The 13,071-nt window shown below is 47.2% G+C and overlaps 1 protein-coding gene across 4 annotated transcripts; it reads left to right on the top strand.

The window, feature by feature from the left end:
- Window positions 1-3,312: 3,312 nt before the first annotated feature.
- LOC121447600 (AKT interacting protein) lies at window positions 3,313-13,068 on the top strand. Of its 4 annotated transcripts, none has more exons than XM_041650939.1 (10): window positions 3,313-3,439; window positions 5,955-6,066; window positions 7,323-7,528; window positions 10,031-10,095; window positions 10,180-10,280; window positions 10,643-10,731; window positions 10,809-10,907; window positions 11,000-11,107; window positions 12,066-12,126; window positions 12,290-13,068. In XM_041650939.1, exons 2-10 carry the CDS (start codon window positions 6,025-6,027, stop codon window positions 12,398-12,400), a joined length of 882 nt encoding a protein of 293 aa, XP_041506873.1. In that variant the 5' UTR covers window positions 3,313-3,439; window positions 5,955-6,024; the 3' UTR covers window positions 12,401-13,068. The 4 variants fall into 4 exon arrangements, with proteins under 4 accessions (XP_041506873.1, XP_041506876.1, XP_041506875.1 ...); XM_041650942.1 differs by having other exon boundaries at window positions 12,293-13,068; XM_041650941.1 differs by having other exon boundaries at window positions 3,327-3,439; window positions 5,959-6,066.
- The last annotated feature ends 3 nt before the right edge of the window (window positions 13,069-13,071 follow it).

The following is a 13,071-nucleotide window of genomic DNA, read 5'->3' on the forward strand; positions in this document are numbered from 1 at the left end:
ACACTGCGCTGCAACAGATTGTGCTGAGAGGGAAGGAGGATACAGGGCAATGCCCCCTCCTGTGGTGAGCGCACATCTTCAGGTATTGGAGGAGGCAAGCTTGGGGACAGCTGCGCCAGACACAGCCATCATGAGAAGTCTGGTCTTTTCCTATTAGGAAACCAATGGGAACTCTCAGAAGGGTTTGAACTCAACAAAAGCAAGGCTGTGTTATCAACAAAGGAGAGAACAATAACCATTCATTTCTTACACTCCCACCAAACCCCTCAACCCCTGACCAAAGTCCTCACTTCCTCCACCAAATCCCTCAGCTGCCAACCAAACCCCCACTGCCCCACCAAACCAGCTCCATTTCTCACCTCACGGAGTGGTCTGACCAGCCAGTAACTTAATGCGAACATCTACAGCAGTGGGTCTCAACCTTTCTAATTCCATGACCCTTTAATATGGTTCCTCATGTTTTGGTGACCCCCCCACCATAAAATTATCTCTGTTGCTACTTTATAACTGTAATTTTGCTACAGTTATGAATCGTAATGTAAATATCTCTGTTGTCAGATGCTCTCAGGCGACGCCTGTGAAAAGGTCCTTCAACCCTCAAAGGAGGCCACTACCCACAAGTGAGAACCACGGATCTAGACCCTCATCCTTTGCAGCCTCCTGCTATAGCTCCCACCCATATCTAATCTATGGCTTGTTTGTCTCCACTCCAGTCCTTAAATACTCTGGAACGCGTTCAGTTCTCCAGCTCTGTCACTAAACTTGTAATTGTCTCTCGCTGGCCTCGGGTTGCCCTACATCTACGCTCCACAGAAAGCAACACATTCTAAACTTTAGTGGCATTCATTGTACATCGCTGTTCCGTGATGTCCGGGGATCCAAGGCAAATGACTCTGCCTCTAATTGTGGCATTTTTAGTCTCTGGCTTTTGACTCCTGGATTATATTCAGAGACCCAGTGACTCCCGTCGGTCACTGAGATATTCTGGCATTTCTTTGGATGAAAAGTATTCTTGCTCATCAAAATATTTTGCTTGACCTTGGAACCCTCCTGGCTGCAGCCATTTTACTAACAGACACGCCAGGAGGACTGCAGGGCTACTCCTTAGAGCCCATTTCACGACATAAGAAGCCCCTCTGTGACGGAGAGTAGCTGGAGTTGGTGGCTGTTTGGCACGCACAGGAATAGGCTCTCGGGCATTGGAATTATGTGTCTGGGTATCCAGTGTGAGGTGGGCAGGTGCATGCATGCAGGAAACAAGCTCAGGGCGAGATGCGCACCGAGGAATGTTTGTGTGTCCACTCAGAGAACAGTGAGTTGGGGAAGCAGGAAGTCAAGGACAGGCTCTGAGGATGGCGTTCCGGGGAGAAACTGGGCTGAAGAGATTCCAGAGGAGATTTTTCTGGGGCCAGGGGAAAAGACTTCCAGCTCTCCTTCCTTTTATGTGAAGACCAGTACTAACAGGGCCAGAACATTCTTAAATGTATCCAAACTGGCGAGAGCAAGCCGCTCAGGGCTGTTTTCAGCTGGGGGAGGAAGCTGGATATCAAAACTAATCTCTGGGATAGCCATCATGAGTTTTGGCTTCCTGCCACTTAGTAAGTCATTTACCATAATCTCAGTGGCAATCGAAATGGAAGAAGTAAACTGCTCAGACAGGACTTCTCTGGACTGAAGGCACCCAACGAGGCCATAGAAAAGACCCAAGTGTTGTGCCTAAAACTGGGGGGGGGGGGGGTCCAAAGGGAGGGTGGCCAGGATTGTATAGTACTGTGTGGTGACGGATTAGAGGACTTGGAGGCATTAAGGCCAATGGCAGCCTTCACAGAATTGGGTAGAGCAGGGAGAGGCCAGGGAGTCTTGAAAGTCTGGGGGAGGTTTTTTATTGAGCTTGAAATGTGCCCAGTGGGAGGCACCTGAGCAGGAAAAGGTCGAGAATGTTTCAGGTTCAAGTGACAGCTTCAGGCAGGAGTGGGAGACCTTGTGACACTGTCGTTCCCTGGGCCTCAGGGTGACCTGACAGGTCGGTGGAGGGGCTCCTACAGCAGGCCACCCGCTCCCCTGCCTCACCTGCAGAGATGGGTGCACCTCCTGAAGGAGAGGACTATGCCAAACGGTGAGAACTCACTCTATATATACACCCAGGAAAAGTCCAGAAAAGCTGTGTAACTAGAGCATCTTCTGGCTCCGGCTAACGCCTCAAAAGAAACCTGCCTCCTACAGAACACGTTACTAACTTCCATAGGCTTTAGGCTTTTACGTTTCGTTTATGCTGTCATCCTTAAATCTCTTTCAGGTCCTGGCCCCTGGTTACATTTTAAACAATTTAGACAAAAGCTGCAATTCTGGCCTCTTGGACAGAAGGGAGATTTACACAGCGAAATATTGGCAGAATTATTTCTTTTTTCTTCCTTTCTTCCCTCCTTCCTTTTTTCTTTCTCTGCCTCGAGTGCTGGGATTACAGGCGTGCGCCGCTGCCACCACCACCACCCAGCTAGAATTATTTCCTAAGTACATCAGTGTTGTTCTTTTCTAATAGTTACCCAGGGTCATCTTGCCCACCTGGCAGAACTACGCTTTTCTCCAGAAGAGAAACGGCCCTTATTTTAGGCCAGTATTTAAGGACGTTTGTCCCCCTGCCCTACCCCCCTTGAACTGCTTGTTAGAGGCGCGTTCTCAGCTATAGGCTTAATGGCTGGTTGTAAATCAAGGTTGTCTCTTTTGGTTATGGGCAATCCCCGGGAACACTGATAAAATTATTTCTAACAAGCCTGGTTAGTATAATTCTGTCCTTGGAGTTGGTTTATTAATAAATTTGGTATAACATCGATTTTACAGCTCCCAGTTTCTCCTACATTCCTTCCACTCCAGACGCTGACTCAGAGTCCCCGACGTGGAGGTCCAGCCCTTTCCTGGGTACCAGGCGGTGCCCCGCGGAGCCAGGAGCTAGCAGCAATCACTGCCAGAGAAAGGCTCCAGTGGCTGCGGCATAAACCGCTGGGCGGGTCTCCATGGTGACTGGCACACGCTGTGTCCAATGGCAGCCGGGTGCCCGTTTGTTTCCCGCCCACCCTACCTCCCCAGGGATGGAAGCTTCTTTGATTGACAGCTTGCCTTGGGAGCTGTTACGTAAGGGGAGGGACGAGCGCGGCCCCACCCGAGCGGCGCTGATTTGATTGGCAGGACGGAGTGCCGACCCCCACCTCCCCAGCGCCTTCCGGAAGCACGTCCTTGATGGACAACCTGAGAACCACTCGGCACGGGCGTCCAAGCGGAAGGTCCCAGTCTGGGGGCGTGTCCAGGGCGTGTCTCGCCGAGGGCAGGGCGGGGCGGGGCGCTGCGGGAGAGGAGCGGCAGGGGCCGGCCTGCGCTGCGGCCGGAGATGCTGTCGGGCCGCGGTGGCGCTCGGCCGCCTGAGCTCCGCATCGAGGGCGTCCAGGTGAGCGTCCTGCCTTTTGGCCCGTGACTCCTGAGCCTTCGGAGCCGAGGGGTGTCGTCCGCGGCCGGGTGTTCGGTTCCCTGCGGAGCGCTGGGGACTCGGGCGACGGCGGCCGCGCGGGGACACGGGGGCGGGGCCGCACCTGTGCGCTCCAGGCACCTGCTGCGCGGCCTCGCGAACGGCCGAGGGAGAAAAGGGAGGCAGGCTCGGTGGCTCCCCCGTCGGGCTTCTCGGCCCGCGCTGTGGCCGGTCGCTCCGCCGAGGGGCTGCTGCGAAGCCCCAGGCCCTCGGCCTCGACTGCAGACTCGCGGGCCCGGCCGGCTTCCAGCCAGCTTAGAGGCTAGGGCCGGGCACCAGCCTTGCATCACCTCGGGACAGGTTTGTCCAGATTCTCTACGTGCTCCGAGACGGGTTTGTGCCCCGAGCGAAGGTGCCCGGCCCTGCTAGCTGCCCCGGCCGGACTGTCTGAGGCCGGAGCTGTTTTCCTCGGTTCTCCCTGGTGGTCTCTTCACGTTGGATTTCATAAACCCGCTTTTGCGGTGATGTGCCCATGTTAGCTCTGTGTCACAGAGGAGGAACGATGGTAGCCAAGTCTCACTTGCCCTCTGCCGTGTGCCCATCGTCGCACAGGTGAAGATGCCAACTTCGCTCAGCTGTGTGGTGTAAAGCCACGCAAATCGTTTTTTATACTTAGAGCCAAAGGAGCAGGAAGGCTGGTGGTGGTTTTTGAGAACAAGGGTAGAGCCTGTTTGTCTTAGATCTGTCATTACTATTGGACGATGTCATGCTATGCTTTTGGCAGATCGCTCAGCTAGCAACCTTTGTAGTTTCTGAAAAGCTGGCTACAGTTCCATGTGCTTATGTTGCTGCTGGGACCATTTCGTTAAAAATAACGCTGCGACGAATGGCATACGATGTCTCTTGGAGGAACTGAGGACAGTGTACTGAACTTATAAAGGCAAAAGACACAACCTTGAAAGGTACCTGCTGCCAGTATATCTAGAATTAGGAAACACTGAGTCTCAATGGGCGAAGGACCCCGATAAAACAGGTGTACCTAGACAGTGCAGTGCTGGTCCTGAAAACCCAATGTGGTTTTCGCTGAAGCCAAACAGGAATATACCTCCTCCCCACTTCTCGACATCCTGGTGTGTCAGCCACCTTTAAAAGCAGGTTAGCGAAGTCTGCTAACTGGCTGCAAGCGTGCGGGTTAATGGGGGAGCTGGGATCCCTGTCCTCTGGTTTAATTACGGGGTGACACTGTCTCCTGGAAAGCACAACAGCAGTTATAGGCACTGGCTGGGATGGTAGCCCTAGTACCCACCCATGGATGCTGTAGACACTCCAGAGAACGTAGATCCCTGCCGGATAGAGAGGCACAGCCCAGCAGCGCCTCTTAGGAAGTTGAGGAAAAGTTGCTAAGTTTTGACCCTTTTCACTGTCATTCAGCTTTTCACTGCTAAACACCGCACTTCAGATAAGGAGTCACACCTTAAAATGCGGCTGGCTGTTTCTTTGCGTCTTTGTGTTTTTAGTAAGTGACCCACTGACCTTGTGATCTTTGAAAGTTGCTTTTCTTTTCCACTACCTGACGCTTCAAGCAGAAGGTTCGTGAACTGTCTCATTTGAACCCTCCCTGAATTTATACATTCACAGTTCTTGGAGTGCCTCATACTACCGAATTTCCGGTTTAGTACTTTGAACAAACCTCCTGTTGCTACGAACCTTTTGCCTGTGACTTGTTCTTCAGTAGTGTAAGGCAGAGGCAGGAATTTGTGGAGTTTGAGACCAGCCTGAGCTGCGTAGTGAATTCATGAACACTCTGGACCACATAATGAGCCCGTTTTTGTCTTTCGTTGTTGTTTTTTAAGGGCAGTTCCTTGGGGTAGTAGGGACAGGATTCTACCCCCCTTTCCTGATATAGGTATACTTGGTCTCCCGTGTTTTTTCTTACTTTGTTGGCTCTTAGTTTTGTACTTGACACAGCTTATTCAAGACGTTCCTAGTCACCCACGTTGACCCTGAGAACAGTGACACAGCTTGCGTGTAGGCGGTTAGTGCATCTTGAATACAGCCTTCCCATTAGTCAGGTGCCTGGATACAACGCTAGCAGCTGTGGCAATGTGGTAGAGCAAGCTGAATCCACTCACGACTATTCTAAATGCTGGTCAGGACCCTGGCACACAGGTGATGTTTCTGTCTGCTTGTTTTTGTGTGTCAGCGGGTCTCACTATGTAATCCAAATGGACCTCAAACTCTGGATCCTCCTGCCTCAGCCTCCCAAGTACTGGGCTTGGCATGCTTGACTGTGGTGCAGTTTCATATAGATTCCTGAGGGTGTGAGAGGAACTGGAGCCTGCAATGGAAAGGTGTGGCGAAGAGATTATTTGAGCTCTCTGATGGCATCCCCAGGCCTCTCCATCTGTGCACTGCTTGACGTGATGTGTATCCAGGATGCTCGGCTCTGTCTTAACTGCTGGTGTCGGTGTGTTGTGTTCTTTCCACCTGTTTCAAGGCAGCGTGAATGCTGAGGACAGAAGAGTTTGATGACACAGCACTGAAGTTCTTTGTTTGGAGTACACGTTATGAACCCTTTGTGGAGCATGTCTGCAAACTCTGTGCGCAAAGTAGGTACAGTCAAACAGCAATTCTGATGGAAGGGAGGGCTAGCAATCTCTTATCAGGAGCACATGTAATCTTTATCCAAAATTACTGGGTTTTATTTCTGAGAAATCACTTTGTCCATTAAAATCAGTTTCTTGGGCTGAGTTCACATCAGCAGAAGTTCTGAGGAATCACTATGCTAAGAGTGTTTCATTTAGATTGTATGTATACTTGATGAAATTGTGATGTATTCTGAATGTTTCTCTGTTATACTTTCAGGATTTGGTTTTTAGAGAAGCTTTGGTCAAGTCAACTAGGATTTGGGCAATAAATAAATGGTCTAAATAAAATGTCTTTATTTTTTCAGAGATAAAGTCTTGCTATATAGCACAGAATAGCCTGGTGTACTATAGCCCAGGTTGCCGCAAACAGCAGTCTTCTTGCCTTAGCCTACTTAGTTGTGGGATTATAAGTGTGAGCTATCATGCACAATTTTATTATATATTAACTGTAATATATATGTGGACTGGCAGAATGGCTTAGTGAATAAAGGCACTTGTTGCCTAGTCTGAGTTTGTCCTCTGACCTCTGTATGTGTGCTACGGCACACATGCACCCCAAATAAATAATGTAATAAAAAATCTTTAAAAAATAGAAATATATTTTCCTCTTACGAAAGCTTAAAATATACAAACAGTAATTTAAAAACTCAGTTCTACCTGTAGCACATCATTAGTACTTTTTTCCTACGCACACATATTTTGTACGATATATTAAAAAGCCTCTGCTGTACTTGAGGTTAGGAAGCACTAGTGAACTAGTTTTCTGGTCATTACGAGCTCATTGACGAAGGAGAGCAGTGGATGCTAGTGTGGAAGCAGCAGGATCATATATGACCTCAGCAAATGAGAATACAGCTTCATTTCTCTGTTCCTATCCCTGTGCTCACACCAGGGAGCAGCTAAGCTCAGCCACCCACACTGTTTATTTTCAACTCCATTTCTGCAGTGTCTGCATGTACATGAGGCTCTCTGATCTTGTTAATGGCTTTCCTGCTTCAGCTGCTCGTGAAAAGCCTGACTACACTGTTCGTACGGGTTCTTTCTGCTTTAGTCTTATTTGCTCCTTCCATGACTGCCCTCTCAAGGGATTTGAAGGCATCTTGATCATGGTGTGACAATTCCTATGCTAGAGAACTCTAGCTTAGAAGCCACGATGGTGCTCTCCAATGCTGCTTTCAGAGTTGCCATAAATGCTCTCACACTTTCATTCTCAACAGCGAGCTGAAGCTGAAGAGACGACACTAGCAGGGGATGTGAAAACCAGTCCTCCACGGACTGCACCGAAAAAGCAGCTGCCGTCTGTTCCCAAAAGCGCCCTGCCCGCAACGAAGCCTGCATCTCCAGCCCCAGCAGCGCGGTCAGCAAATGGCACCCATGCCTCTTACGGGCCCTTCTACCTGGAGTACTCGCTTCTTGCAGAATTGTGAGTCCTTCATGGATGACTGGTCAGTTATGAATGGCTCCCTGCAAGTTAAGAATGAAGTCATGTCTCCTGATAGACTTGAGTTAATCTTAAGGCTCAGACTTGTCTCCAGCTTGCTGTTCTTTAGAGAACAGGAGGGCAGACAGGACTTTTGAGAACATATACTTGGTTAGGAACTTGGTAGATTAATTTCTGTCGTCTTTTCTGTGAGAAATTTCACTGAAGAGGTTTCTGTATCAAGTGGGCAGAAGCTGAGTGACATTCTCTTAGGTCACACACATTGGGCTCCATTTTGGCTCTCATGCTATAGGAAGCATTGTGACAGACTGGGGTCAGTGTAGTAGGGAAGGGTCCAGAAGCCACAGTTAGCAGGAAAAGGAACTAGAAACACTGACTTAGAAGAAAAAACTCAAGAGTGCTTAAAAATTTTTAATTACATTTTTTTAATTGTATGTGTGTTAGCAGTGTGTGCTATGGCACAGGTGGAGATCAAAGGATATCTTGTAGTTACTTCTCTTCCATCATGTGGGTCCCAGGGATTGATGTCAGGTCCTTATGCTTGGTGGCAGGTACCTTTACTGACTGAGCCATTTTGCCAGCCCTCAGAAAAGTATTTACAAAGTTGTTTCGTATGTCAGAAGGTCTGTTATCAGAAGATTTACTTGATAAAACCCTCGAAGGTCCATATCAGGAGGAAAGGTTGGCAGTGTAGCTTGTCATAGGCTCACCCTTGCACTGATGGTCCCCCTGCCTAAGGAGAGCAGGGACGAGCACTGTGCAGCAGGTCAGGAATGATGACACACCGCCTGGCACATAGAAGAGTTCAGGCACCATGTAGTTTGGATCATTTGTTAAAGGGACAGAAAGTCTGGAGAATTCCTAAATTCTCTAGTCTTTAAGTTTCTCTGTAGTTTGGTTACTTTCAAAGCATACTGATGACTCCTCCTAGGGTACTGATGCTGTTAATGGTCGGAAGAAATGAGGCTCCAGTGTAGTGTGGCAATGGTCTCTTCAGCTCTATAATGGAGGCCTTGTGTTTTCTGTCTGAGCCATGAGGTGGACAGGCTTCTATTGTGGAGACTGAAAGTTGGCTGTGTTTTAAACACAAAACCGCTCTCTCTGACAAACATCTCTGAGTAGCTCTATCTGATAGCCATGCTTCTGTTGGACCTGCTGAATCTCAGGGACTTGAAAAGGTAATAGCTACACCTGGTACAGTTGCAGTAAGAGCTGTTGTAGGTTCAAGGTCAGCCTGGAGTACAGTAAGTAACTTAGAAAATGCTCAAGGTCAGCATGGAGCAGTAACTAACTTAGAAAAGGTATTTAGGGAATAAACAAGGCCCCAGCGGTTAGAGAGATGGCTTAGCAGCCAAGAGCGCTTGACACTTTTGCAGATAACCGAGTTCAGTTCCCAGCACCCACATGGTAGCTCACAACCATTTGTTTCTACAGTTCCAGAGGATCTGATGCCCCTTTCTCGCCTTTGTGGGGCCTAGGGACTCAATGGTACATTTACATGCATGGCCAGCAAAATGCTCATACACATAAAAATCAGTCTCAAAAAAAGCCCCATAAACTGTTCTCTGTGCATTTCAGGATTTGCAGGTAACTGTATTTAGGGTGCTTTGGTCAACACTGTCCTTTTTGGTGGCAGATCACAGCTCATAGCTGCAGCTTCAGGGAACCAAGCAAAATAGCTGCCAGTATGTAACTGGGTCCCAGGAAAAAGAATAGCATTTTTCTGCCACGATACTTGTGTCTTGCCTTGTGTCAGCATGCACCTTCTCTAGCAAGGCCCAAAGAGTCTGCGCTCAGGGTGTTCGGGAGCTCCACGAGCAACGCTGTACACCTAACAGCCTGCCCTCCACTGACCCAGTGAGGCTGACTCAAAAGGACAGCTAAGTGATGGCAACTCTGGATCTTAGTACCTATGATTGTAATTAAAAACAGTTTGCTTTCAGTTTAGGACTACAAAAGTAGTATGCTGAAGCCCAAAGGGGAAGTACCACATTTTTAATACTGAAAAATAATTTTTGAATATATAAATTCTAAAGCAGTAATTTTACCAGTACATTTACCTCAATTTTATTGTGCGCTTTTGCTTTGATTTGTATTGTTTTTTGAGACACAGTCTCACTATGTAGAAACTTGATTCACAAAGATCCACCACGCCCTGCCCCCGAGTGCTGGGACTACATGTAGGAGCTCCCACATCAGCTCATTTACCTCAGTTTTAATGTTCAGAATTACCTGTTTCTGAGAGTAAAACTCGATTCTTTGACCCTGTTTGGCATTCTGAGTCTCACACCCTGTATTGGCTTGAGTTTCTCTGGACTGGTTTGGAAGGAAGAGGGTGGGTGGTAATCTAGGAGACTTGGGTGCAAGACCAGAATGACTCCATTATAATTGGAGCACAGCTGCTACCTGTCTCAGAAAATGTGGGGTGGTTTGACTTAGATGTGTCGCTGGCATGTGTAGCAGCTTACACTGCTCTTGTTTCAGTACATTGGTGGTGAAGCAGAAGCTGCCAGGAGTCTATGTACAGCCATCGTATCGCTCTGCATTAGGTAAGATGTAGATTCGACCTTCATTTTTGTTGTGTGGGGTCTTCTGATACAGATGGGACTTTAGCATGCATATGTTCTCTGCAGTGTGGTTTGGAGTAATATTCATACGACACGGACTGTATCAGGATGGCGTATTCAAGTTTACGGTGTATATTCCTGATAACTATCCAGATGGCGACTGTCCAGTAAGTGGACTATAGTTGATCCCTTCAGTCACTGAGGGGAAATCAAGGCTAACAGACTTCTCGATTCTTCTCCTGACCTTAGATGTTGTAATGAAATCAGCTTCCTCAGATGTATGTTTCCCACAGCCAGCAGGGTTTGGTGCTTTATGCACTCTGGGGTCATGTACTCCTTTCTCCCCTCAGGGATGTGGGTGAGCTCAGGGCTGTGCTGCACCATCCACTGTCTGCCTGGTGATAGTTATGCTGTGGGAGAGGAGAATCTCCTCTGTCGAAAACTGTTTACAGAAAAGTGGTTGTAGTTAAGGCCCTGATCTGTTCAGCTCATGGCATCCTCCCACTCAAGTGTTTCTCTCTACACATAGCGCCTGCTGTTCGATATTCCCGTCTTTCATCCGCTAGTTGATTCCACCTCAGGTGAACTGGATGTGAAGAGAGCATTTGCAAAGTGGAGGTTAGTGTGTCAGTGTTTCTTGTAGCAGCACAGCCATCAGGAAGAAGCTGAAGTAGTCATGCCTTGTTTCCCTGCAGGCGGAACCATAATCACATATGGCAGGTCTTAATGTACGCACGGAGAGTCTTCTACAAGATCGACACCACAAGTCCCCTGAACCCAGAGGCTGCAGTACTGTATGTGATTTTTACTGTTAACTTAGGATAAGCGTATTGTTTACTATTACTATTTAAGATAAGTTGGTAAAGTTTTCAAACTTTTACCACAGGTATGAAAAAGACATCCAGCTTTTTAAAAGTAAAGTGGTCGACAGCGTTAAAGTGTGTACTGCTCGTTTGTTTGACCAGCCCAAAATAGAAGACCCCTACGCAATTAGGTAAGTAGTAGTCTCCTGGCCTTTTACACTTCTGCTTTAGAGAAACGTATGGAATGTTGGCCTGGAGCTTTCCACTTTCTGTCAGCTCAACTCCTAATGGCACTTGGGCTCTTGACCTTAAACCAAAGGTTTTGTGTGGCTACACTACCAATAATGGAATACTTAGTGACTTTGGTTTCCTGAGAATCTGTCAAGTGCTCCTTCATTTTTTCATGTGAGGACAATGAGTTACTCTCTATGCCCTTCTTCATGGCCTAACATGCATACAGCTGAAACCACCAACTTCAAACTGTTCCATAGTGCTTGCTCATCTCTCTAGTCTTAGTTGAAGTAAACATAACTTACCTCTAATATATTCAGAAAAATGTATCTCAAGGTCCACAATAATTTGGATTACTGAACTACATCATCCAGCCCAACTCCTTACCATTTAGATTTGGTGGAGAGAACATGCTAGAATAGAATGGAGGCCCTATAGTGCAGTGCTGTGTGTGGGCTCAGCTGATGGACTGCTTGGTTTCTGGACTTTCTAGATTTGGATTATTCTGCCTTGTTTTCTTCATCTTTAATATTTCAGGGGTGGTATGAGGTTTGTAGGGATAAGTCTATTTATAAGAGGTAATTATGATATGAAACACTTTTAGATAACACTTTGAGGTAATATCAGTGTACATGCTAGCAACTGATTAAAAATTGCTCTCTAGCCAGGGTTGAGGAGGAGTGGTGGTGATGATGGTGGTGCACGCCTTTAATCCCAGCACTCAGGAGTCAGAGGCAGGTGATCTCTTTGAGTTTGAGGCCAGCCTGTTCTACAGAGTGAGTTCCAGGACAGTTAGGACCACAAAGAGAAACCTTAAAAAAAAATCTTCCTTCTTAAGTTTTATTAGCATTGTCTCAATTGGATGCTGTACATGTTTTGAGAGCCATGAACTGTTTTTAATATTTTCTGCCCTTCAAGCTTTTCTCCATGGAACCCTTCTGTACACGATGAGGCCAGAGAGAAGATGCTCACTCAGAAAGTAAGTGCATAACCAGTTTTGATATGGCTATCCTAGTTTCGTTACTCTCTGTACTTGAGGCCACTGGTTACATACAGCTAACTCTTGGGGAAACTAGTCAGTATGATTCTGAACTTGCTCATCAGTATTTTTTTTTTAAATGTCTGTTTTTGATTGTGCCTAGAAGAAGCCTGACGAACAGCACAATAAAAGTGTTCATGTTGCTGGCCTGTCATGGGTAAAGCCTGGCTCAGTACAACCTTTCAGTAAAGAAGAGAAAACAGTAGCAACCTAAGAGATGGTGGATCTGGTGCACCATGCACTTTCCTGCTGGACTCTGGCCTAGTTAGAGCTGACTAATGGCGAAGGACGGCCTGAAGAGTAAACTGCGTGAACAGTGACTGGCTATCAGTGTTGTGTATGCGTAGGTTCTAACAGCAGGGTGTGAAGACCTCTCATTGAGTAATGCGTTACTTCTGTCAGAAGTGTGAGGGTGAATCTAGTTCAGTGCTCCAAATTATTGGGGACCTTGAGGCTTAAGTATTTTTCTGAGTATGTTAGAGGTAAGTTGTGTTTACTTTAACAGCGGAGAGAATGAACACTAGGTGGTAGTTGGAAGTTGGTGGTTTCAGCTGTACATACTTTAGGCCACGAAGAAGAAGGGTGTAGAGAAGAGATCCAGAGGGCAGCACTTTCAAGTCGAAGATTGGCTTTCCGGCTTCAGCCTGCTGACTTGCTGTAAATGTCTGTCTCAGAAGCATTAGGAAAGTAGGCAGAACCAGGATGCTTGTTCAGTTCTTTTGTTTTGTTTTGTTTTTGTTTTTTTAAAAGCAAATTACTGTATTTTTATGGCCGGAGGAAGAAAGAAGTGTTCAAACGGTTTCTAATGAAGTCAGGTATTTAAATGGTGGATGACCGATGTGTTAGTAGAGATGAAATAAACCAATAAATGATTGATTGTCATTT

This window comes from Microtus oregoni, unplaced genomic scaffold (assembly GCF_018167655.1).
Source record: "Microtus oregoni isolate MIOR12 unplaced genomic scaffold, Mior012 000004F_ref0000308, whole genome shotgun sequence".
Classification (NCBI taxonomy): domain Eukaryota; kingdom Metazoa; phylum Chordata; class Mammalia; order Rodentia; family Cricetidae; genus Microtus; species Microtus oregoni.

Excerpts from the sequence above, each read along its gene's own strand:
- LOC121447600 (XM_041650939.1), top strand. The coding sequence starts at position 6,025 with ATGAACCCTTTGTGGAGCATGTCTGCAAACTCTGTGCGCAAA. Across the intron at positions 10,281-10,642 it reads ATCCAGATGGCGACTGTCCA|CGCCTGCTGTTCGATATTCC; the intron begins GTAAGTGGACTA and ends CTCTACACATAG. Across the intron at positions 10,732-10,808 it reads AGAGCATTTGCAAAGTGGAG|GCGGAACCATAATCACATAT; the intron begins GTTAGTGTGTCA and ends GTTTCCCTGCAG.